Source organism: Sciurus carolinensis, chromosome 15 (assembly GCF_902686445.1).
Source record: "Sciurus carolinensis chromosome 15, mSciCar1.2, whole genome shotgun sequence".
Taxonomy (NCBI): domain Eukaryota; kingdom Metazoa; phylum Chordata; class Mammalia; order Rodentia; family Sciuridae; genus Sciurus; species Sciurus carolinensis.
In genome coordinates, this window is record NC_062227.1 from 74,684,837 (window position 1) to 74,711,468 (window position 26,632).

The following is a 26,632-nucleotide window of genomic DNA, read 5'->3' on the forward strand; positions in this document are numbered from 1 at the left end:
GTACAAAATTGTAAGGGTCTGCATGTGTGTAAAACAGAACATTTTACCAAATTTTGGTGGCTGTATTTAATAGGAGTAGGATGTAGAACTCCTCCAAAGTAGACAGAATTCTTAAGAATGCGGGCAATGTTTTTAATTAAGCTCAAAGTTATATGGATTCAGAAGTAGAATCCATTTGAAAGTGTGTCACAACTGGTTAGTTACAAATCCAAATTTCAAATGCTACGATTTGAAATATGTTCCCTATTTTTAACTGCTTCCAACAAAGTCTGACCACTGGAGTCTGGTCATGTATTTATTTGGTATTTACATGCATGCGATTTCAAGGTGTACTATGTAGCTGGTAGTACCGATAAAGACTGGAACTTATATTATTTTGAAAAGTCTTATGCAACTTAAAAATTGTCTTGTAACTGGTATTTTCCTTAGGAAATAAGTGTAAAACCATGGAAGAGAGGTGCAGATTCAGCCACTCAGGGTTGCCCATGGACTGTCCAGCTTCCTCCCCTGCCCTCACCTACCCTGTCTGGCCAGATACAGCATCAGACTTGGGTGACCATGGAGCCTGCTGGTCCCCGTGTAGAAGAAGGAAAGGCCAATGGGAAGGGATGCTTCGGGAAGTCAATCAATAGTTGATGGCGTTCACTTCCCCCAAGTTCTGCTGACAGAGCTTTGGTTGAATAATGTTGGCCCTCCAGCCCTTCTCTGAAGAAAGGAGAATCATTGTCTGTTTCAGTGGTCACTTTTTTGCTGACTTTTTCACTTACATCCCAACGCTGGTTGATTCATAGGAGGACAAAAGTGTCTTGAACCATGAATCCATTATTTCTCCTCCCATCACAAAAGATAAATACAGTTAAAACAATTTAAAGCAAGTCAGTGAAATTTATAAATGAATAATTTACTCCAGGCCTGTGACCCTCCAGGCTAAGTTTCTGCTGGTGACAAGGATTTATGGCTGAGTTATAAACCTTTAGAAACAGTTCATGATAGAAATGCTGCCAGGCCCTTCCTGCAGAGCCAGGCAGGCGAAGCAGCCTTAAGGCCTGAGGTTTGTCCTTTATTAGAGACGGAGTGGGGTTAGGAGGGAAGACACCAAGAAACGGATGACCTAAAGAACCGGACCAGAAAACAAGCCAGAAAGAACTCATGCATTCCAACCTTCTAAGCAGCCCTGATAAATCCTGGCCAATATCAGTTACAACTACTCTTTCCTTGCCTCATTAAGAAGAGAAAGAAATGTTGGTTCTCGTTGTCTGTCCAGATGGAACGCACACGGCCGCGAGTGCCTCGGGTGGAGAGGTGGGGGCTGACGCTCAGCAGGAGTGGTTCGCTCTCAGCCTGACTCTCCAGATGACACAGGAAACTATCCAAGATTGTTTCCCGTTAGACTGGTTGACTGGAAACACAGACGTGGAGGAGAGAGCTGAGGGGCCTTGTCCTGTCTTCTAATTCTTTCCTTGGAAGATCTCATGAAGGACATTTAATCTCTTGCTTAATCTTGGCAATTGTAAGATGACCATAAAAATCAAACCCAGGGGTCACTATGGAACTAAATTAAAACACAAAGACGCCCTCTAAATATTTTAAGCAACATATAATATAAGCTATTGATAGTAGATTACATATACAAATTTCATATGTTTTGTGTTGAGATGTCATGTTGAAGTAGTCACGGACGGAAGGATGACAGAGCCAGTGTCAATCAACATGCGTAAAACAGCTGTAGCACTAGAGAAGCACTGGAAATAATGGCAGCCCAGAGTTTGTTGCATCAAAAATGAAATGCGCATCAGATGGATACTGGCATGCTCACGTTCCAAGTTTTCAAAGGTCACCTGTCTTTGCATAAATCAGTTTTATGCTCTTTGTATTTCAGAAACCTTTCCCTGTTTTATAGCAAGAAGGTTCTAGGGAATAAATGATTTTCAGAAATCATGACATCAACCTCCAATCTTTCTTCTCAGTAAATAACAAATACTTTTCCTCAGAATAAAAATATTATCAGATTTTTAACATAAGGAACAGGTTTTAAATAATCATGCTATAATTACTGAACAGCCCAAAGGAAGCAGGTTTCCAATCTAAGTATAATTTCTGTTAACAGTTTGCCTCTCTTGGTGTAAAATGGTTTTTCAAGTGGCTCAAGCACTTTGGAACTCTCCCCACTGAAAAGTGTACAAGACGAAACAGCCTTACCTGTACCTGCACAAGGCAGCAGGACTGCACTAGTGATCTTCTCTGGCTCCATCCGCGTCACCGTGCGTTTCCCTGAGGTGTATCGCTCCGTGGTGACTGGCATATGGCAAGGGTACTGAAGTCAGCACATGGACAAGGGCACAGCGAACACCTTTGATTTTGGACTCTTACTGAGATAAATTTCAAGGCTGACTCTGTTGTACTAGACGTCTCATCTTCTTGCCCGAGTACGTCTTAGTCTGATGTTATACTCTCTGCACACTCGCCCATTGCTTGTAAACACACAGTTCTCAAACGCATCGTAGGGCAGTGCATCAAAAACTGGCCCTGTCCTGCCCATTTCATTAGTGAGTTAGCACCCAGAGAAGACTGACGGAAGCAGCCCCAGAGTGCAGTTCCCAGAAGAGCCTGTTTTCAAGGCTGCTTCTTGGCTGGCCTGTGAGAACATGGCTTAGTTGTGCCCTCCACCACTGCTGAACTGATAGAGTTCGTTGTGTGTGAACTGTCTATACGTCAGTGTGACTTGGGTCAAACACCTGCTTTTTTTCTGGGATATCAGTGGATCCTTCCCATTTTGCCCTGTGCATATTTCCCCTTCACCAACTTTGGATCCTCTTGCTGAAATCCACCCTTGCAACTCTAGGCTGAGTGCTGTGAGTCTTCCTAGAAAATTTCAGATCCTCTAGGGAGAGTCTCAAGGACCCAAACCCAACTGAGAAGTCATGTTTTCGTTGTGTCTTGACACCAATGACTCTTCTTAAAGCAACACTTTCATCATAGTATTGTAAGAACATATACATTATTACATGTATGTTACTTATAATACAGTTTATATAAATAAAATTTTATATATAAACAAATTGATACGTATGATACATATGCCTTTTTTATAGGAGTAATATGAAATAATTGGATAGCATTCTCCTTTACCTTACTAAACTGAGGATTTCTTTCTTTGCCAATTTTCTGAGTTTTTACTGTTAAGTTATGATTCCCAAGGGTAAATAATCCTGATCAGGACTGAGGGACATTTTGAGCCAAAGGTAAGAGTTTCCACATGAGGTATTTCTACCATGGTTGACCAAGCACAGGACGGGTCACATCTATGCCATTTTCACTTTTTATGTGTTTGTCTAATTTCTAATTCCTGATTTTGTCAAGACATGTTCAGATAATTGCACACTAGAACACTAAAAACAAAAGTACCCAGGAATAGATTTGACAAGTTTCCCACTCAGGTCAAGACTCAGTGTAAAGGGTTGATAATCATGTGGAGCCTGGCTTATATCACTCTCATCTGCAGACTTGGAGATAAGGCCCAGGAATCTGAGTCTTTCAGCAAGCACTCCACAACATTCCACAGTAGGAGGCCACAGATCTGGCTTTGGGGAACACTGCTGCACTCTAAAGCAGCTTCCAGAGGGTTCTGGCAGCTGACCCCTGTCCCCCTGCTGACTTCTCCACTCACCCCTTTCCTAGAGCATTAACTTTAGAAAACTTACGATCTGTTTTGGTCTCTTCAACTCTTTGAAAATCATGTAAATGTTTTTAGAAGCCCAGGAAGCTCCTTGCTAACTTTGTGATGGAGAGGTATCTTTCTCAAGGACCTGGGAGCCATCCCTGTGAAACGGACTCATCCCAGGCTCTGTGGGAGGGAGGGAGACTGGCTTCCACAGGCTCCACCCACAAGTGGGAACCACCCAGTCAGGAGGACATGAGATGCTTGGATTCCTTGAGGGTAAAGTCATTCAGCTAACACAGGTGGCTACGCCCACTGCCAGGTGAACCCAGGATGAGCTATGTGTGACAAAATGGTGCCCTCAAGTCCCTTTCCTGAAGCCTGCTTACCTTTTGGGACATTCATGCAGTGGGCTCTATCTGCTTGCCTATGTAAAATGGTGAGATTGCTTTCTGTCTCTGTAACCTCTTAGTAGATTTTCTGGGATAACATTCTGGTTCAATGTTTATTCAATAATAAAATTGTTTTCTTTCCCTTCTACCTTTTGTGGAACAGTTTCCCTACCTTTGTAAGAGGAGACTTTGTTTCTATTTCCCCAGTATATTGTTAATATTCCTGTTGTTTAACCAGGTATAACTCTGGTTCTACAATGTTACTATTATGCCTATCCTCAAGGATACAATAGGATATTTTCAAATGTTCTGAGGAAATCAAGATGAACTGCCTGCCATCTGCAAGTTGCAATAGGCATACCATACTACTTATGCATTTAGCCGTAGAATATGAAGTTATACAAATGTGAGAGAATACAAGTGGTCAGAATATGTTATTATAGGAAGTAAGTTCTGGTTTGTTTTGGAAGGTTTTACACTAAAGCCTTCACTATCCCTGAAGGTAGAAGAACCAGTGTTTCCATTGCCGCAGACTCCAGCTCTGGTTCCAGAAGCCATTAAGTCATTAAGATCTACTGCACAAGAGCAAGACAAGAGCGAGATTTAAGGAAAGAAGGAAAGAGGAGCTTAAGAGGGAAGGAGGGGCGTGGGTGGGAACTTGTAGCAGATTCCTGGGCATTTGCTCAAGGGAGCAGGCTTTTCCATTCAGAAGAGTCTAGTGGGGGCTCTGGTGAAGGTCTCTGGGGCACGGGTGCTTTGCAATGCCCAGAAGTCATGTGAGAACTGAGAGTTCACCACATCATTATCCTGATGCCCAGATGCTGCTCCTAAAGTTCCCTGTTGCAGTCCCTTTTATGTTATGGCAACAGAATGCCACCCACTGAGAAATCTATAAGGAATGGAAATTTATCTGGTTCATGGTTCTTGAAGTCCAAGACCAGTGTGGTAGGTGCCTGGCCAGGGCCTCCTCCCGTGGATGGTGGAAGGGCGAGAAAGTGCAAGAGTGAGAGAGGAGGAAGGGGTGAACCGTCCCTCTCTCAGGAACACGCTCCATGATAACTCCACTCCACCATAAGGGCACTAATCCATGGATGAAGACAGAGCCCTCCTGGCCTCCCTCCCTGGTCTCTTACAGGTCCCACTGTCAACTGGGATTGGGTTTCCAGCATCTGAATGCTGGGGCACACATTTTAACCACAGAATTGCTTAATCCGTCCTGGGCATGGACCGGACTTCCTCAGCAGCCAGCACCTGCTCCCTGGACCCCAGCCCTGTGAGTCACATGTAGACCATGGGGAGAGCCTGCCTTATGTGACCAACTCCCTGACACGCATGAGCCCCTGAAAAAAAGGACAACAGGAGCTGAGAAGAGCTCACCACACAGCACCTGAGCCTGAGGCCGAGGACCGGGGCCAGCTGAAGCACCTGCGCTGGAGGAAAACGGAGGGCGATGGAGCTCCGTTCCTGGATCTGCACTTGCTCTGTATGTTGGCCCAGCTTGGACCTGTGCACAGACCTCCTGAAGGAAGACGGAGGCCCTGTGACCCCCTGGGAACCAGCTGCTGACGGTGACAGATTTCTTCTGCTTTGAGCAGAAGTACAGAGCTGTGGGTAAGGACTAGAACCCAGCCAGTCTGCCAGCTCCGAATCCCAGCCCCTCACCCCCTGGCCGGTAAGGGTGGATCCGCTGCCTGAACTCCCCAACCCTCACCTCCTCATCTGTAAAACATGGAGAGAACAGAGTCGTTGAGAGAGACAGGTCGAGGAGCAATTATGCACAAACTCTTAGAAGAGCAACAAGAACACAGAGAAGCACAACATGCATGTTCATCAAACAGTGGCCACGACAAAGCCCCATGACAATTCCTAGAACTACTAGTTAGAACTGTTCTGAGGTGTCCTTAGAAACCTCAAAATTCAAACCATAGGGCTGTTAGTGACCTTTCCCTCACTATGACAAATACGTGAGATCGCCAACTTGGGAGGAGGAAAAGTTTGTTTTGATTTACAGTTTTGGATGTTCTAGTCCATGATCAAGTGACCCCATTGCTTTGGGGCTTCTGGGGGGAGCACATCAGCGAGGGGAGTGCCTGGTGGAACAGAACTGCTCACTGTGTGAACAGGGAGTAAGGGAGAGAAAGAAGGGGACCGGATCCCACTGTCCGCAGTAGCACACCCCTGACAATCTAATGACCTCCCACAGGGCCACCTGGGAAAGGTGCCACCACCTCCAAATACCACTAACCCAGGGACCAAGCTGTTAATATGGGCCTTTGGGGATCCAAACTGTAGCTCTGCCATTCATAAACACCTGTGTGTAAGTGGGTTACAAATGTCATGCAGATATTTGCAGAACATGAAATACACAGAAAGCCTTGGACTGAACATTTATCTCCAAATGTTCTAGGTTCTATCCAGCTCTAAGCAGTTGTATGAAAAAAAAAGTTTCACCAAGTGTTTAAAAAAGTGTATACAAACCAATACCTGGAAATAAGAATCAAGATGTCTGGTAATGACTTCAAGATCTGAAGCTTTAAACACTAGAGTTCAGTTGTCCATTTGATCTTTCACCTTTTAAAAGAGTCAATGATTTAAAAGAAATTGCATGAGATTTTTGAAAATGATACCTTCCTTTATTGGATTAGGAAGACAAAAAAATAGTCAACCTAAAAGCAAAATGAAACGATGAAAGTATTTGAGATTTGGCATATATGCATGTGTTCAGTATGGGTGTACAATTACCCATACAATCACCTGTTTATTGACTGTTTCCAGAGCAGGTTGAATAATGAATCTGTTGCTCCTTCTAACGAATGTTCACAGATTTATTAATTCATACACATGTGCATGTGCACACACACACATGCACACACACACACACATACATAAATGAAGACTGAAGACTGATCACTCCAAATGAGACAGAAAAAACTGAAGGCACAGTAACATCAGAGCACCTACCCTTTCTGAACCTGCCTTTTGCTACATGTGCAAACTTCCTTCCTGCAGCCCAGATTTGGGGGCATGGGCGCGTAAGGTACCTGAGCATCCTTTGCTAATGTGGTCTTGTCGACTCCACATCTGCTCTTCCCTTGCTCATACCCATTGTAATGATGACAAGGTATTTGTTCATTTTTCTCACTATTAATAATGCTAAAGCCATTTTACTTTTCCACCAACCCAGGGAGAACAATAACATTTCAGCGTGGTACTTTTGAAAGGAATAATCTCTTCTTTTGAGTTTAAAATAAAAGTCTCTGTTATAGCTAAAACACTGAGCACCATGGCTACTTCAGAGTTCCAAAAAATAGTGAAGTGCACTGAATTTATTCTGGAAATAAATTTAAGAGTGGCCAATGAAGATAGCGAAATAGATATTTTATAAAAGTTATAAAGGAAAATATATTTTCTGTTGAGTAAACACCTTTAGGAATCACTGAATCATTTCAGAGTTAATTATAACTTAAAAAGATACAAATTGAGGTTAAAAGACATAACTCTAAGAATGACAGAGCCATGCTTATTCTTCATGGTCTTATCTTTTAAATAACATAGTCCTCCTCAAAACCATTATGTTGCCTTTGAATATTTGTCAGGATCATGTCAGGGTGTTTGAAATGCTTCAGATGAAGTTAGAAGTCTTCAACTCATTAAATGAAATAGAATACATACAACTAAAATTTCTGGTAAGATGAAAGTGCCAATAATCTTATATGAAGAACTAATTTCTAAAAATGTTAAGCAATTTTCTACTTGCCTTTGGAGAAAACCTCACATATTCATCCATGTTCAGTTTGTAAAACAAACAAACAAAAAAAAAAAAAAACCAACTCTGAGGGACAATCACAGGCTATTAACAATTTCCTGGGGTTTTTAGAATGAAAATTCCAGGCATGACCAAAAAAGTATAAATGGTTATTTTGCAGTTGGAGGTCTCTTGAATAAATGTGGCCATGCACAGATATTAAGGGGAAAGAAAATCAGTATGTTTGTCTAAATTTGAATCTCTACCTGTATGAACTTACAAGGGAGAAGAAAACATCATGCAAACAGATGGAAATTCAATCTGAAGAAAAAGCCCACTTATAGAATAGCAATTCTTAGAGTATTCCTACTATATACACTCAACAGTGTTACTTATTAAATAATTTAATGTGTAACCTTTCAAAATTTCCTCCTCTCTCAAACACCATTACCCTATGTAAGTGTATGATTACACAAATGGTATGCCTTTACTCCATGTACAAACAGAGAAACAACATGTATCCCATTTGTTTACAATAAAAATAAATTTTAAAAAATAATAAATAAAATAAAATAAAATATCCCAGTACTCACCATCAAAAAAAAATTCCTTCTCCCTGATATTAATTTGTCAGTATTATTCAACTCAATATCTTATTCATCTTCATGAATAGGGTATGTATAAAAAAATGACTACAAATGTTCTATGATTTTGTGCATTGGAAAAAAAATCAATATGTGGGACTTATAAAGCAAATTAACTGACCAGTTGCAATTTTTTTTAATGCAATGCCTTATAAAAATCCGGATTTGGGCAGAGGAAACTGAAAGATACAATGAAATAATAGGCCATGATTGAGGGATCAACTCACTTGTGATGTTGGAAACAGTATATCACATCTGGATACCCAGTCATCGTTCAGAATTTTAAAAGCAAACCAAATTGGGCTGAAAATTGTGGCTGATCTGTTTTAGTAGAGGCTATTCTAAATTACAAGTAGTGTCACTGCTGCTCTGGGATTCTGGTTGTGTGGTCCTATCATATAAATTAACTGTCAGGGACGTTTTATTTTCCATGTAGGTAAAAGATTATAAAAGGCTGAAGTTCATTACACAGTATCATAGAAATGAATGTGTCCATCAGCCCAGTGTGTACTAGCTCAACAATCCCCCATATCTATTCTAAATTCATAGGAATAGGAAAGAAGGATATGAATGAACAAAATCCTAAAAATAAAAAATAAACTTATCTATAACCTGAAACTGTTCTAGAATTCAAATCAATGGGGAACAAATTGGTCAAGTTTTAGCAGAAATTAAAGGCCAAAGAAATCAATGAAATTTATTTCTTCTTCAATATTCTCATAGTTAAACTCAAGAGGACAGAGTCTTAGACTCAGTAATCTTCAGCAAGCCATTGATAGCCAAGATGCATCATCTATAATGCCTGATCCCCCTGGGTTACTTCTTTGCCAACCCCAAAACCTACTGAAGAAACATGTGGGAAGATTTCCTTGGCTGTGAGAGCACAATTTCCTAATGAATACTCTTACAATCTTAATTTTCAAATCTCATCCTCCAGTCTGGGGATAAGCAAATATGTACCATTATGTTAAAAAATTAAAAATAAGAAAAATGAAAGTTTAAAGAGCAAATAACCTTTTTGAAAGTTACATACGTAAGTAAAAGATCATGCAAATTTCTCCACAAACATTGCAATTGATCTGCTGAGATTTCCTTTTCTTTGGTAAGCAATCACTAAACATCTAATGTTAAGTGTTGATGAGGAAAAATCTCAAAATAATCTGCACAGGAAACTTGAAGTTAAGGTGGACATGGTTCCTACCAGAATCAGTGGAAATATTAACATATCATCAGTCAGGAACCCTTGATGAGCACATGCTAGAAGGACACTTGGACGACCTTACAGATATCCTAATCTCTGACCTCAAGATCTGGACCATAAAAGTAGATGCAATAATTAAGTCACTTGGAGATGGCAGTTCTTAACAAATGTTTGAGAAATTCAAGATGCTTAATGGTTCAAAGACAGGGAAGCAGTTTGGGCTAACAGACAAACATGAAGACAGTGAGACCTGATTGAGACTCCATGGAAAGAAGGTACACGTGATGAAAAACAGCAGGCTGGTTAGGAGAAGGAGAAAGTGGTACTGGGTGAGTGGCAGAGCTAGCTGAGGGACATTTTAGTGACATCCCTCTCCCCTGTCTGGGCCACTTTTGTGCCCAGCTAAGGTGGATCTAGGACCTGCAGCCTATCACCAATCCCAAGACAAGATGGCTTCACAGATGAATTCTACCAGACACACAAGGTAGAAATAAACCAACTCTTCTAAAACTTTTCCAAAAAGTAGAAGAGAGAACATTTTCAAATTCATCTTATGAGAACAGCATTGCTCTGATAACAAAACCAGAAAATACCACAAGAAAACTATAGTCAATATCTCTAATGAACTTAAATAAAGAAGTCCTCAGCAAAATACTAACTAACTGAACTCAATGGCACATTTAAAGGCTCATACACCATGATCAAGAGGGAATTATCCCTGGGGGATGAAAGAATAGTTCTATGCCTGCAAATCAATCAATATAATATACCACATTTGCAAAATGATGTAAAAGCCACATGATCATCCTGATAGAAGTAGAAAAAGCATTTGACAAAATTTAATATCTTTTCATGATAAAAACTCTTAAAGTATAAAAGGAACTTATCTCAAAATAATAAAGGCCACATGTGAAAGGACTCAACAGTGAAAAACTGAAAACCTTTCCTCTAAGATCAGGAACAAGAGTGCCCCGTCTCAGCCCTTCTACTCAGTGAAGTCCTGGAATCCCTAGCTAGCCACGCAATTAGACATGGGGAAAAACACATTTGGGTAGGAAAGGGAAAAGTAAAATGACCAGTTTTCAGATGACATAATCACATCTGTCTACAGTCCTGAAGACCACACACTACAGGACTGTAGACAGATGTGATTATGTCATCTGAAAACTGGTTATTTTACTAGCTAGAACTAGTAAATGATTCAGGAAAGTAGCAGGATATGAAATCAATACACAAAACTCCATCATGTTTCTGTAGACAACTAATACTTCACAAAAGAAATGAAGAAAATAATCCCCTTCACAATAATAACAAAAATAAAATAAAATACTTAGGATTAAACCTAACCAAAGAGGTGAAAGTCTTGTACTCCGAAACTTAGAGACAACCCCATCTTCCTTGAAGCTCTTCTGCCATCTTTGCACTGGAACCAGCAAAGCCTCTCCTTGACTACTCCACAAATCCAGAATTTCACCAAGTCAACATGACCTACCTCATCCTACGTTAAACCAGAGCTTAGGCCCTGGGCCAGTTTGCTCATCTAATTGCCATTGCCCATACCACCCATCTCACCGTGCACCTCTCTCTCCATGACTGACTGAGCTCCACTCGCCACACACCTTATTGGACATGGGGTGGTGTGGCCAAGTGGTCCCGCGGGTGAAAGAAGATCACAGAAGGATGCAAGTAGGCTGATCACTAGTGAACCCAAGTTCATTCAAAACTGGTCTCCTCTAGGAACTTTTAGTGAGCGCTGATTTCATTTATTTTTTCCTCAATCTCTTTATCATTAATAAACTCAATTTAAACAATCATAGCCTGACTCTATCATTTCTTTTGGAGGTACTGAAAATACCTCTTCCATAACTAATGAAAATCTGGAGGATATCAAAGACCAAAAATAATTTTGGTAGGGTGTCAGTAAACACACATTTTCTCCCCTTCCTGGCCCTTCTGGTCAAGTTTCGGGTTCAGAAAGGTCAACCTGGAACTACTGCATACACTTGCCAGGTCCTGAGTACAGTTGCTAAGAGCTGGCATTTCATTTCAATCAGTGAAGAAAGTGAAAGCCGAGTCTCTTCACACTTCTGCCATTTTCCTCCTCTGCGTAAATCGCAGGAAGGCCTGGATACATGGTGTATTGGTTGGCAATTATACAGTTATTGGTTGGGGATTATACAAAAATCTCTTGGGTGACCCCTGACTAGATGATTCTTGTCTGATGATGAACACAGGCCAGCACCAGTCAGGGGAGAAGCCTGTGTGTGTGTATGAATTTGAGTCTTAAAAATCTCTCTTTTGGATTCAATAGTAAGTCCTATAAAAGAAGTTGATGGGAACTAACAAAAGGATGTATGGCACTTTATAAAATCTGTGTCACAATCACCTTTCCCTTGACGGTTGAAATAAATTAAATCCGTTCCACATCTTATACCTGCCTTTCTGCTTTAATCTCTGCATTGATTTTTGACCCAACAGCCTCAGGACTTGAAATAATCAAATTGCACCAGACAAAACACAAATGATCTATTTTGCTCTCAGACTGGTTTTTTTTAGATTCAATCTTTACTTATAATAATTGAAAAAGGAATTAAGCCAAAGCATTCGGTCGGTCAATAGCTGTCATCTTCATCAATTATACTTTTTTACTAATGGATATAAGTCCAGTTGTTCTTCTTTAAATCTGTCAATCGACTGTCAGAAAAGCCATTCTGCAGCTGTCCAAAACTCATGGGCACTGACAGTACCCACCATTACACTGTCGGCTTCATTTCATTGGCAGATTTTTGACACTGTTTATAATTTACATACAAAGAAAGAGTTTTGTGCAAGACACTTAGTCATATTGGGACAAATCTAAGACACGTTTATTAATTAGTAAAAGTTAAATAACTATATAACTCCTCAAAATCTCTTACCTTCATTTTCTTTGTGACCTAAGATGTTTATAATTACTTTTTCAGCACAATGGACAAGGCCTTATTTCCCATGTGTCTTTAAATGATTGATATTTTTTCTGAGCAGAACATTTTCTTCCCTTGGTCTCTAAGAAAAAGTTAGTATCTGTTTTTACTCTTTTTCTCTGGCCAGGTTCAAAAACTATTTCTGTACTGCAAGATTTTTTTAGGTAAGAACTATTTTCTATGTCTGCAGAAATAGGGTCAACATTAAAATGTGGAAACTCTGCTCATTTTTCCTCCCCAGAATATTCTATCACCCATTCTTCAATGTCAAGTTCTAAGTCCAACGTGCATCTCACACTGGGCTCCTGCCATCCTCGAGAGGGGCAAAGGAAGCTGGGCCTGCTCCAGAGTAACCTCACGTGGAAGTCTGCTCTCCTCTGCCAAACGTCCTCCTTGCCTGGGTACCAACAGTAGCAGTGGCTGAGGCTTAAAAACCTTTTCTTCTTCAATTCCAGGGCAGGAAGAACTATCAGTCCGCAGTGTCAGCGAGGCCAAAGGCTTAGCCAAAGCCTAGGAAGCCTTGGCTCCAAATGTCTAAACACAAGCCAAGGTGAAGGAACTGGCAGAGAGCAAAGGAAGGAAGCAAGGGACCACTCAGAGGCAGGCCCTGAAGGTCAGCTCAGTAGCCTCAAGGTCAAGTTGCTTCTGTGCCCAGGTCTGAAGCCGACTGAGAAAAACCAAGGCTCTGAACAGGCAGAGCAGCCGCCACGTGATCCTCTTGCCTCCAGTCACCTGACTCACACATGACCTAGCACAGTCTCGTGTCTCCTGGGGTTACCTAGGGATGATATCACCTTGTCACCTGCATCACAAATGTTAATAGAACTTGGTGAGGCAGGAGTTTGAGGTTGAAACCTAGGGGCTGGTAATACCGTGTTTTTGCTGTTTTTTTTGATTTCTTATTGTGGCAGATAAGAAAATAGAGAATGTTTTTATTGTAAACTTTGTGCTGAATGGATTAGCAAGATAAAGAAATCCTAAATCCTAGAACATAATAGTGGTAAACGTGCCTGAATTCAACCATTAAAAATGCTGTTGAACAGTAGCATCTCATGAAATGAACGCAGGTACCTCAAGAACAGCAGTGACTGACCCTCAATGGTTGACTTTTTTCTGTTTTTGCCCCTGGAAAACATTGGTGGCCCACTTACCGTCGATTATGGTCAATTTTGCCACGAAGGTTTCGTTTTCTCCGGAGTGGGCCGTGAAGCGGCAGCGGTACAGCCCTGAGTCCGAGGCAGTGGTGTTGAGGATGAGGATGGAGCTTCTCCTGCTGTCCTGGCTGCAGTTGCTCAGTATTTGCCTCGGGTACTTGGAGGTGTAGCTCCTCCCTTGGGACAAGTTGCAGCAGGCGAGGAGGTCTATCTGATGGGACTGGATCTTTTCCCATGTGACTTGCTGCACTGGCCAGTCCGCCTGAAGTTGAAAGGTGAGTGTGACGTTTTTTCCAGATTCTGAGACTACGTGGCAATTCAATGGCGCAGCTGTCTCAAAACTGTCTGAAAAGAAGCAGCAGATAATTAGACTTAGGTGGTCACACTGTTGGACTCAGAGCCGGAAGCCACCCAGAAAGTTCTGTCAAAGTGATCGGTGATGTTACTTGATGGAGTTTCACCCGTGGTAAGTGATATCTTTATATTGCATTTTTGTAAGAGAAAGAACTTCTTAAAGGTTGGTAGAGAGAAAAGGGGGTTCAGCATTCACACATAGTTTTGCAGTGTTTCTTGGTTAACCAGATAATGAGAAATATAACCAAATCCTGGCACTTTTCTCAGTAGTGATTTTATTAAGAATCTGAATTTGATAACACTCCTGCAATAATGCTGAGCCAGTGACTCAGAATCTGACTTTGGGTATCAAATTTCCAGATTAGAGTCACACCGACTAGAATTTTAGTGGTGATAAAAAAAAGGTACCAAATCATTTTCATTGAATACACACATAAACTCACTTTTCAGACATACATGCTTGTGCATCAGTAGAGAATACATGTGGAGTGAATTCCTGGTACCAAGGAAATTCCCTTATATTCTCCCGACTCCTGACACCCTTTCTGAAGTTTCCAGCACTAGTATTCAGGAATTACCTAAACCGGGAGGTCCTGGTGTGTTCTATGTCCCCCATGGGGTCCCTGTGTCCCTTTGGGAGATCTACAAAGTCAAACTTATTTTCAAAGTAATATTATGATGTAAGTGACTCTCCTCACTCATGATCTCTCCCAAGTATACAGCAGATTCCGCCAGAGGCTCTGTGGGCTCGTGGGTGTGCGCTTGAACAGGCATGTGTTTGAAACTGTGCTCAGCAAGTAGGACAGATAGAGCCTATATGAGCAAATGCTCTTTGGGTGACTTAATAATTTTTAAGAGTATAAAAGGGTCCTGAGACCAAGAAGTTTGTGAACCTAATGTAGACAATAAACTTCAGGGATTATTTCTCAGAATTAAGATAGCACAGAGCAGTAGCAGGTGCATCTGTCCGTCAGCGGTCACCACCTTCCTTCCTCTGATGGCGCTATGGCTGCCCACACAGGGTTCTGACCTGACAACTCCAGGGGAGAAGGAGGTCTGAGCCGTGTTGAGGTCCCAGCTCGTGGGCAACAGAGGAAATGCAGAGTGGAAGGGCGTCTGTCATTCTTCTGTGTCACAGCGCTGGCCAGAAGCCTCTGCCTGGCTTACAGCAAGAGCAACAGTAACAACAACAAAAGAAGGACAGATGGAAGAAGAAAAAAGGAAAAGAAGAGAAGGAAATAGCACAGTAAGAGGCGGGGTCTCCCCTGTTCCTCCTGCCTCGGCCTCTGGAGTAGCTGGGATCATAGGCATGCGCCACGGTGCAGCTATGTGATAGCACTTTTGGAGAAAAAAGTCTTACCATAAGATTTGCTATCTCTATTAAATTAGAGCACTGTGTGTATAGTAGCTCAATCCCACCGAAAGTTAGCTTCAGCAAGTGGTTCCAGGTGTCAGAATGTAAAGAGAAGCCGCAGCCCTCCGGTTTTCAGTCTGTAACCATGCAACTGTGCACCAGCGTTAACACTTTACCCACATGACAAGCACATCGAAAACATTTCGTCTAAGTTTTAAACCAACACAAGAAAGGGGAAGGAAAAGGAGGAGAGGGAGAAAAATTTATTTTTTAAAAAAATGGGAAAAATAACAAGAAAATCAAAGCTGAAAGAAAGGAAAGGGGAAATGAAAATTTAGGTGGGGAAAGAAGGAGGTGAGAAATGGAAGAAATGAGGGGCGACATAGAGACAAGGCTAAGTCAGACACTAGCACGCCGTGGACACAGGAGAAATGGCAGCCGTGTGCAAGCCAGGCGGGACCCGGGAAGGAGCAGCCCATCAGTCCTCGGTGGGAACTTGTCGTTTGACCTCAGGGCTCTCTCTCCCAGCTGGCTTTTCTTCTTCTTCTTTCTGGATGCTTCCCTCTTCCAACCTCAGCCTCTCTCTCACCAACCTGCTCCCAGGAAGCTGCCCCATACACCTGTTGACTCGGGTTTGGAGTGGGGTCCTCCTTAGGAATATCTGCATTTTCACAAAGCACAGATCCATGGAGCAGGGTGCAGGAGCTTCAGCACAGGCTCTGGGTAAGGAGCCAGGCCCACTTAGGTGCAGACCCACTAGAACTTAAAGGTACAGGACAGGCAGATGACGAGGAAGAACAGAGTGGCCCCGTGATCCCGTCCAGGTGAACTGAGCGGTGCTGGTGGAGGCAGATGAAAATCGAGACCCCCGAGGCCTGTAGAACCTGCCTTGCCTCAGATGTGGCTTGTGGCTTCTCGGGTGACCTGGTCCTCCTGCATGACCAGATGCAAGGCTACCCAAAAATGACACTGAAGATAACAACCAGGAAGACCCCACACAAACTAAAGGGCCCATCATCCTGACGCCCTGGGAATTCAAAAGTGAATTCATCAAAATCAGGGACCAAACTATCACAGTAAAGAGGGAGGAAAAGGTGGATTCTAATCCTAAAAATAGAAAAGAAAGGAACAAATCCAGTTTATTCCACACATATAATTAGCTGTGTGGACTGTGTTGTTTTTACATGAATTTGCTGTGGGGTGACATGCTGAAATGCTCTGTACCTGGCACATGACTTTTCTGGCCTGACAATCCTTGTTCACAAGTCATTTCAGTGCTTCATCCCTTTCCACAAGCACCCTGAGTCCTAGGAGTCTAGACAGCCCTGGACGCACCTGCGTCTCATCCCACTGCCCTGTGCACCCGCATCCCCAGCTGCTCACCTGCCCACCTCCAGCATCTTCACTGGCCTGTAGCTCTACATGCATCTAAGCAGCTCTGCAAAATCACCTACTGAAACAATAAGTGTTGGCCAGGATGTGGGGAGAAAGGTATGCTCGTGCATTGCTGCTGGGACTGCAAATTGGTGCAGCCACTCTGGAAAGCAGTAGGGAGATTTCTCAGAAACTTGGAATGGAAACACTATTTGACTCAGCTATCCCACTCCTCTGTCTAAGCCCAAGGGACTTAAAATCAGCATACTACAGAGATACAGTCACACCAATGTTTATATAGCAGTTCAATTCACAATGGCTAAGCTGTGGAACCAACCTAGGTGCCCTTCAACAGATGAATGAATAAAGAAAATGTCATTTATATACACAACGGAATATTACTCAGCCATAAAGAAGAATGGAATTATGGCATTTGCAAGGAAATGGATGGAGCTGGAGGATGTAATGCTTAGTGAAATAAGTCAATCCCCAAAAAAACCAAAGGCAGAATGTTCTCTCTGATATGTGGATGCTAACACATAATAAGGGAGAGGAAGAGAAGAATAGAAATTCATTGGATTGGACACAGGGGTATGAAGGGAAGGGAGTGGGGAAGGACAGTGGAATGAATCGGACATCACTTTCCTATGCTCGTATTTGAAAACAGGACCAGTGTAACTCCACATCATGTAGAGCTATAAGAATGGGATCCTATTTAGAATAAGTTATACTGCCTGTATGCATGATATGCCAAAATACATTCTATTGTTATCTATATCTAAAAAGAACAAATCAAAAGGAAAACAACTATTAAAAGGAAAAAAATTAATTGCTGACTGACTTTGCAAAACTCTGGGTGCTTATACTCTTAGCTTTGCAAGCCTACGCTTTGTTTAGGCAGGACTCACATCTTTATTTCATTTATTTACTTATTTGTTTTTGGTACTGGGGATTTAACCCAGGGGCACTCTGCCACTGTGTGATATCTATGCCCTTTTCATTTTTTATTGGGAGACAGGGTTTCACTAAATTGTTGAGTCAGCCTCAAACTTGCCATCCCCCTGCCTCCGCCTCCTGAATCTCTGGGATCACAGACGTGTGCCACCGTGCTGGGCCTGCCCCAGCCTTTTAACGGCTCTCTATCCTCAGCCCCAAAAGCCGTGCTTGGTCTAGAGTAGAGAACACAGTCAAAGTTTTCTGAATAAAGAATTAATTTGTACTTTCGCTCTGTCGTCAGTATACCTGTCTTTGGGTGGACAGAGGGTGTTTACATCCAGAATGGCGCTAACATTAACACAGTGTTTGAACTGACATCTGCACGGCCAAAGTGAATTCATGGTTCTAAGCCAAGATCACCGATACCTGTCAGTTCAGAAGAAGACTTCCGCGTTCCCACGGTGCCACCCTGTAAGGAGCAGTCTCGCCATCGTGACCCGGTCAAGTCTGGGCATCCAAGTGCCGACTTACAGAACTAGAGAGCGAGAGCGGTGAGATGACTGGGAGGCCGCGTGGGGACGCGAGAACCCCAAACCCAAGGGAAGAACGCGAGGGAGGAGGGGAGGAGGGGAGGAGGGGGAGAGGCAGAGGCCAGTCCAGAGCAGGGACCGGAGGCGGGGTGGACCTTCCGTAGTTAATAAGAACTGAATAAGAGGACAGGGGCACGGGTAATCACACGGGTAATCACACGGGTCTCAACGGGAGGGTCCGGCTAGACGGCAGCCGTGGAGTTCACGCCACTCTTCCATCCGAAGGGAAGGTGTAGGCTCCATGCAGTGAGGCTGAGAAGCCAGACAGAGGCTGAGGGAGGCACCTGCTTTGTGGAAGGCCCCTCACACACTGGCCCTCAACACATCAGGTGATATAAAATGGGTCTGGGTCACAGGAGGAAAGTAAAACTTTGAGTTCTCAACGTGCTGTGCTGGCAAATAGCAGACTCCCAGATCCAGCAAACATGTTGGGTTTCAGAACCTGGGCATTTTGGGGCCAGAACCCCAGTCCCTTTGGACACCTCCTTTGTCTTCAGCCTCTGCCTCTGAGTGAACTGAGCCTCCATCACCTCAAAGCAGGGTCTTGCTCTGGCTCTGAGAACCCACCTGGGACCCTGTGGTGCCTACCATCCATCCCTCTTTCTCCTCCCCTCTCCATTCAGCTTGGTTCTTCCCCTGGCTCTGCCTCCTGGTTTCTCAGGAGAACTTCATACAGTCTAGCACTCGTCTGACCATCTGCCAACACTGCAATGTCACCAGGTCCTTGGTCCTGAGCACCAGCTGTGCAGCCTCCTGAAAACCCACCCGCAGTTTGGCGACGCTGGGCCTTCCTGCCCCCCACCCCTCCTCTCTGACCTCCCTCCATTGCCTCCTCAGAGTCGGTTCCACTTTCTCTACTGGTCCTTTCCAATGCTGCTGTGCCCCAGGGTCACCTTGCCCTCCCCCTTCGCCCACCATCCTTGGGTGACCCTATCTACTTGGGCTTCTCAGCCACCTCTCACGTGCGGGTGAAGTGCAAATCTCCAGTTCCTGCTCCATCACACCTTTCCCAGAATTTCTAAAACAAGAACAATAACATGTTCTCATGATGTTTAAACCAGACTAAAAGTCAAACAGCCCAGACTCGCCCTAAGCCGTCTGGGAGAACCCTGTGACCACCAGTCCATTAGGAGTGATGGTGGTAACAGAGGCTTCACGTGTTCCCAGCTGCGCCCAGGTGATGAAGAACTCAGTTGAGAATCTTTCTGAAACTCTTAAAAGAGACCCATTCAATGCAAGATAAAATGTTGACTGCATAATGATCAATCTTGATGCATACTGATTAGGAAAGCATTCTAAAACGACCTGTGACACAGCTCTCAAAAAAAGCACCAAAAAGTAAATAATAAACACACTGATTTCCAAGAGTAAGCAGGCAGCAAGGTCCAGAGGGTGGAGAAGGGGCACTTTTGAAGCTCACGGGGCATGAAGTAGGGGAGGCCGCGTTGAACACAGAAGAAGGAGCACAGACCCGAAAGTCTCAATGTCTCCAGAATCGTTTGGCCTCCCTCAGGGTTCTGCCTACGACAGACCAAAAGTGAAGGACTCAGTCGGGAGCAGCTCCCACAGAACAGAAATGGCAAGGACAGAAGCCTGCCGCCTTCAGCAGGCTGGCCATCAAGAAGCTGCACCATGCACACGTCCACCACCGGGAGCTCCCAGGAGGCAGGGGGTGTCGGAGGGCCAGGTGTCCGTCAAAAGATGAGTGGATAAAGAAAAGTGGGTGTATATGCACAATGGATGACGTTGCTCTGAAGAGCCTCAGCGTTCCTGATGACAGTTGGGGGATGAGCTGAACATGTCCCCAAATGCACATGGCAAAGATCTCACCCCAGTCTCTTGGAAAGTGACCTAATCTGGAGATAGGGCTGTTGTGATTGTTAAGATGAGCTCATCTGGAGTTGGGGAGTCCCGTCCAAGGTGACTGATCTCCTCGCAAGAAGAGAGACTTCAGACACAGGGCACAGGGAAAAGGCCACCGGAAGACGAAGGCAGAGACTGGGTGATGCTTCCACATCCAGGAAATGCCAGAGGCTGCCAGACTGACGGAGCGGGGAAAGCCCAGGACAGCCCTGGCCTTGATCTCAGCCTCAGGCTCCGAAACTGCTGGACAGTGCACTTCCGCGTGCACATGGCCCAGGTGGTGGCACCTGTTACAGCAGTCCGGGCGTCGGGACCTCGCCCTGGGAGGACAGTCCAGGACCATGTTTCAGGGTGTCTGCGCCTCACGGGTGCCAATCAGAAGCAGCAAGGCCACCCAGCTAGGAGCATCAGCAGCCCCCTGTCATGTGCTGCTGTCCTCCATCCGTCATGGGGAGAGCAGATAAAAGGTAAAGGGACTGAACAAGATAAAGTGCGCTAAAGCACTGCTTGCCTGAAAGGCGCAGATAAAGCTGGAAGGATGAGAGCCACAGTCAAGAGATAAAGTGGCCTGACAAAGCCACCACGAAGGCAGGCCAGCCAAGGACCTTTGTCTCAGTGAAAGAAAGTCACTAGAATCAAGAGAGCCGTCCCGGACGCCGAAGCAGAGACAGCCCAACCCACAGTGGAGACGTGCAAGGGGTCCAGGCGCCACCGCACTACAGAGCAAAGGACCCGCAGCACAGCCCGGGCAGATCCGTGACCCCAGTCATCTGCCACGCCAGGCAACCATGCGGGCGGGCTGTTTCCTGAGACAGTTCCCAGGGATCTGGACACTTGGGATCCTTTCTCTGAAGAATAACCAGGATCCTCTCGCTTTGTAACTTTTGTTCAGTTTCTAATTGTGAAAAAATAAATAAATAAATAAGTTTCTGTCTTTCCACCATGGTACAGTGAGAGCGACACTTTTTATTTAAGTCAGTACCATGAAGTTTACCGAAGTACCTGAGAAAGTCTGACTTTTGAGCAGTTCTGCAGTTTTGCTCAACCAGAAAAACAACTAATGAATAGGATGTAAGAATTTTAAATAATACGCTTTTGAGGTCTTAGGAAGTTAAAAGATGACAATATAGCCCAAGACCATTGATTTTTTTTTTTTTTTTTTTTGCAGTGCTGGGGATTGAACCCAGGGCCTTGTGCTCCCGAGGCGAGCACTCTACCAACTGAGCTATATCCCCAGCCCCAACTTCCAAATTCTTACTAGCTCCCAGATCAGAGCACTTCATGCAGACTTTCTGCATAGTAGATTCTTAATGGAAAAGGATATCAGAAGAGTAAGAGTCTCTGATCACCCCCACCAGAGGGTAGATTATGTCCCTGTAGACTACATTAAGCATGTTGTCTCATGGGCTTAGAAGACATTTTCAAAGTTTTTTAAAGGTTAAACAAACTTTGAAACTAGTCCTTGCTGTGAGCCAGCATGACGTGTGCGAACGCCTCAGCTCTCCACAGATCAGTCACCGCTGGGGAACAGCAGAGATGTTCACACCTAGGCAGGGGTTGCAGGGCCACAGGAACCAGTGCTGCCCGCAGTGACACCCACGGAGGGGCTGAGACACCCGGAGGTTTTTTTTCCCCTGAAGTGGGGCTGGATTTCACAGAAGCAAAACAGGCCCCCGAGAAGGCCCAGTTCCTCGGTATCTTGTATTCTAACAACCTACGTCCTCTCCTTAGAAATCGATTTCTGAACTTGTCCTTGCTGAAATGCACACAACGATCTCAATTCCCGGCAGGCATGAATACATCCGTGTGATGTCGTCCATTCAGTTGTTTCCCAAGTGGAAGCAAAGGAAGGGTCCCAGTGAGTGTGTGCCGGCAACAGGCAGCCACGCAGGGTGTGCCCGTGACCTGGGTGACCTGGGTGGGACTGGAGCAAGAAGACGGACCACGAGCAGGGGCAATGGGTGCTCATCTCTCAGCCTTCCTCCTTCCTTCCTCCCTCATCTCCCTCATGCAGCAAAGACCACAGTAGGTACTGAAACTAAGGCCGATCAGGAACAATTCTGAGTTAGGAGGAGACTCGCGTGGGATTGTGGTGAAGGTGACAATTTCCAGAATGAAGTGGCAGGAGGGTCGACCGAGCCTCCAGAAGGTCCTTGCAGAGGTGCTCAGGTCCACAGAGACCCCGGGACAGACTTCTGTGAGTTCCGAGGAGCGGCCATGCTGACCAGGGCTCACCAGCCACTAGCAAAGGCTCTCTGGCCAAACACAGAAGTATTTTCCAGAAGCAACTTTGCTTAGGCCCCTAAACTCAAGACACCTGATTGCCTATGCTCGGCGCATTGAGCACATCGAGCCCAAGTTCAATTTCCCTCCTCTTGGCACATTTTCTGCCCATGTCAGTGTTCATTTTATAACTACTTCATCATATTTATTTCATATTTCCAGTAAGAAATATGGGAGAGAACAAACAGAGAACAAATAAGTAGCATTTCTGATGCAAGATGTTTGAAAAATGATGAAGACATTGATCTGCTCTAACAAATGGGAAAACAAAGAAAGGACACACATACCCCTGACGTACACACTCACACAGGTGTGGACTCACACACGTCAGCTTCCACAGATACAAACCACGTCATGAAGTTGAGTCATGTATCGTGCCACACTATTCTCCTGGGTTCACGAATTTGACCCATATGATTCCCATCTAATTACTTTTACTCAACATTAATGCTGAATCAAACTAATTTTTCATGAAATTTGGAAAACGAGTTCTGAAAAACTGCATAAAGAAGATGACCTAAGAACTACAAGACATTTTCTTTAAAGAAAGGGAGCACAAGACCCTCTGGTCTCACTCAGCATTGCATAAATCTTCAGGCACTAATGCAGACCACATTTAAAGACAAGCGAGCTACAAACTCACACTTAGAGCTCTCTCCCTGAACATGTGGATATGAGCCCACTTCACTTAGCAAAGCCTTTGGTGCCCTAACAGGCCAGAGGCAGGAAAGGCCAGGATTTCTCGGGGGCTGAGCTTTCCATACAACATTTGTGCTCCGCGTAGAGGAAAAAGAAATGATGACTGGGAAGAATTGGAAGGTCAGAACCCTAGCTTAGGGTTCAGTAATGAGCCCCAAACACCCTGCAACACAGGGAGCCCAGCACCGAGAGGAGACTGGGTTCGTGGGAACACTGAGCAGGTGCCCCCAGTGCTGCCTGGCACCCCGGGGATCCCTTCATCCTTCTCAGGCACCCGGCTTCTCTGTGCTCTCTCCCAGTCACTAGCACCTTCCTGGTCTGTTGGAAGACAGCCTGCGGCTGAAGGAACCTGCCTTTCCTGGTCATCTACGTACCCACAGAGACCCGACCTGACTGGCAGAAACATGGCTCCATCCCCTAATCAGGACACTCCTAGAGTCCTCTGCCTGAACTCTCGCCAGGCTCAAGTTCACCTTCTTCCCTGGACTTTGATTAATTCCAGGCCTGGCCCGGTCTCTTTCCCTTTCCAATACTGGCGACCCTAGTGGATTTTCCTGAGAATACTTTCTAAAATATCCTTTTCCCATTTATCCTCCTACCAAGCCCTGCTTCTGGAAAATGCAGTCTAATGTTGATGCAGTGCCGGGACTTTACAAATTTTACCTGGCAGCCAGCATTCCATCATGCCGTACTGTCGTGCCTGGAGCAGAGGCCACGCCAGGCCTTCCGGTCATCTCCAGGGTAACGTGCTTGAGTCAGTTAAGATCTTCCTCTTCCACCCTGTCTGACCCCATCAGTCCCCAAGGCCCTGCTGGTCTTAGTTCTCTCCCTGCCCCTGCTCAGAACCATCTCTCTGCCACTGAGCCCAGCAGCCCTTATTTTCTTTTCCCATTTTTCTATAACTGTCCATAAGATATGACCACACTTGAAAAATATACACTGCTATGTTTTCCATTTTTTGTAGTTTTTTTTTTTTTTTTTGCTTTTCTTTATTATAATGAGCTTTGTGCAAGCAAAAATCATTTCTAAAATATGTGCTTGTTGGTTGATATCCCACCATGTTCCAAAGGTGAATCGTACTTCTTCTAATCTCAGGAGAAAGCTTAAACTTTGCACCTAGGTTATGATCAACAAAACTTGCCAAATTCATTTATCTCATCTGCAGGAGTTAAAAGCAGTATCAGAGAGCTCTGCAGAGGAGAAGATGACTTCTAAACCAAACAAGCAAATATGAGAGTCGTGTGACGTCTCCTTCAAGGGCGCTCTAACTGGAGGCTCTAATTCCAGCCCCTCCCCTCCAGGCCACATTGCAGCCAAGACTGGACGGCTGTCATGCGTTGGTGATGATACATCTCTATTAAAAGGCCCCATGCTCCGCGGCTACTCCAAGACAATGCGTGCGTTCTTCAGCAAAAACGTTTTATACTCCTCCTTCTTTTGCCAGCCTCGTCTCCTACTAGAAGCTACCATTACTGAGGTTTCCTTCTGCCATTTTGCATCAGCCAGGTCTTCTCCCGAGAGCCTTCCTGCACCCTGTGTGCTCAGTCCAGGAAGACTGATATTCGCCTGTGCTTCCACCCGAGTGGAGGCAGATTTTCTTACTCATCCCAAGACAGGCCAACTACTCCCTCCTCGGTTTTACTTCTAGACCTCCTACCTATAAGCGTTCTATTTGTTGCCATTTATTCTTGGCCTTGGACTCTTGCATCCTTGTGGGCAACATAACCAGTCTGGGCACAGGGCCAAGCACTTTAAGTTTTGTGGAAAGATGGCTGAGACGTCACCTCCCAAGATGACATCGCTTCATGAGTTCAGGGGGCGAGAGGGGTCCTGCAGGAGTTCGGGGCTGCACTCCCAGGTTTGCCATGGGGAAACACTCAGAAGCTGTCCCTCCTGGTACCTGGTCCCCCTGAGCACCAGCCGGCACTGCAGTATTTATGACTTTAATACCTTCTCTACAAAAGCTCCAGGTGCTGTTTGAACCACAGAAAGATGGACAATATTTCTCACAACCCTCTGAGGGAGGAGAGGCTGGAGTTATTTAGTTCAAGCTATAATGAAGTTAAAATGAAAAATACAACAATATTGAAAAACCAGTGTGAGTGGGACCATGGAAGGGATGGCTATGACCATCAATCTGTCCAGAAGTGAAACAGACCAGGAAAGCGGGGGAAAGACAGCGGCAAGAAGACACAGCAAGATGGGGGCATCCCTGTATTTTATGTTGAATTTAAAAGGATTTGTGTGTGTGTGTGTGTGCGTGTGTGTGTGTGTGAGAAAGAGAGAGAGAGAGACTCAGAGAGAGAAATAGGAATGGCAGTATAATAAAAGGAAATAATGTTTATTCAGCATTCAATTTCTAGTCTTTATCCATTAGAGGAAAGGTCTACAAATCAATCCTACGAAACAATACTTTTCAATAAAGCATTATATACGTGAGGATGCCTATCAAGCATTAGTTGAAATAGTGAATACTGGAAATAATCTAAATGTCCAGCGATGTAATACGGTTAAGTGAATTATGAGAAATAAAGATGTCAGTGTGTCAACACTGGGAATGTTTATGATATAATATACAGAAAAAATTATCAATGGTATCTATGCTTTGACTAATGTCAAAAATATGTGTGCCTGCGAATAAGGACTGGACAGGAAATGGAAAATGAAATAGAAAACCTTTTCGCTTAATTTTTTACACACTTTAATATATAATCAGATCTGCCCATATAGATAGACAGATCATAAATATATTAAACAAAGAACCTTTGCCCACCAAAAGATGTCTCCTAATCCTATTTTGGCTGCAAACTTAAAACTAAGTTCAACAAACTCTTCATTTTCTTGTAGCCATTCAAAATGCTTTTTAATGTCTTCATTTCAGCCTAAAATGGCCAAATCCTATTATGGGAAGGATGTCATCCAAACCCAGAGACAGAATCAGGCATGCTGTTCTGAAGAGAGCGCCCAGCTGCTTTTCCAATGGTGCCCATCCCATGCTTTCTGTTTATTTATTTATATTCACGTCTTCTTCTTCTGCAACCCAGACAGGACAAATAAAGCTCCAAAAACTTTGTGAGATGTCTATATCATGAACTTCTTTAAATTTTTAGACACAGAGTTCCTCTCCCTGAAGGCTGGAACTCACGTCGCCCCATTGCTGGGGTCTCAGCTTCCACACTCTGTAAGAGGATCCTCACCTGGAGGAGGAGCAGACTCTACCCTCCAGGTCTGTCTAATTATAGCAACGGCCAAGCTTCCTTGAGTACCTACTATCTGCTAGTCACTGAGCAAGCACTCTGCGTGTGCTATTTTAACGTCTACACTCACATTGCCACATCATCTTACAATAACGAAACAGGCTGGAGAAGACGCAGACTCTGATCCCAGCCACTGGTGAGAAACAGTCTATCTCTATGTCTCCC

The 26,632-nt window shown here is 44.2% G+C and overlaps 1 protein-coding gene across 6 annotated transcripts in view; it reads right to left on the reverse strand.

Annotated features, from left to right (window-relative positions):
• Positions 1–26,632, reverse strand: part of Cd226 (CD226 molecule) — an 83,337-nt gene that overhangs the window by 13,127 nt on the left and 43,578 nt on the right. For 5 of the 6 annotated variants that reach the window (XM_047526810.1, XM_047526808.1, XM_047526807.1 and 2 more), the window contains exons 4-5: positions 13,755–14,102; positions 2,200–2,295 (exon numbers count right to left, since the gene is read on the reverse strand). In XM_047526810.1, the coding sequence (XP_047382766.1) occupies positions 2,200–2,295; positions 13,755–14,102 (444 nt within the window). The remainder of the gene's footprint in view (positions 1–2,199; positions 2,296–13,754; positions 14,103–26,632) is intronic. The other variant, XM_047526813.1, reaches the window with a different exon arrangement.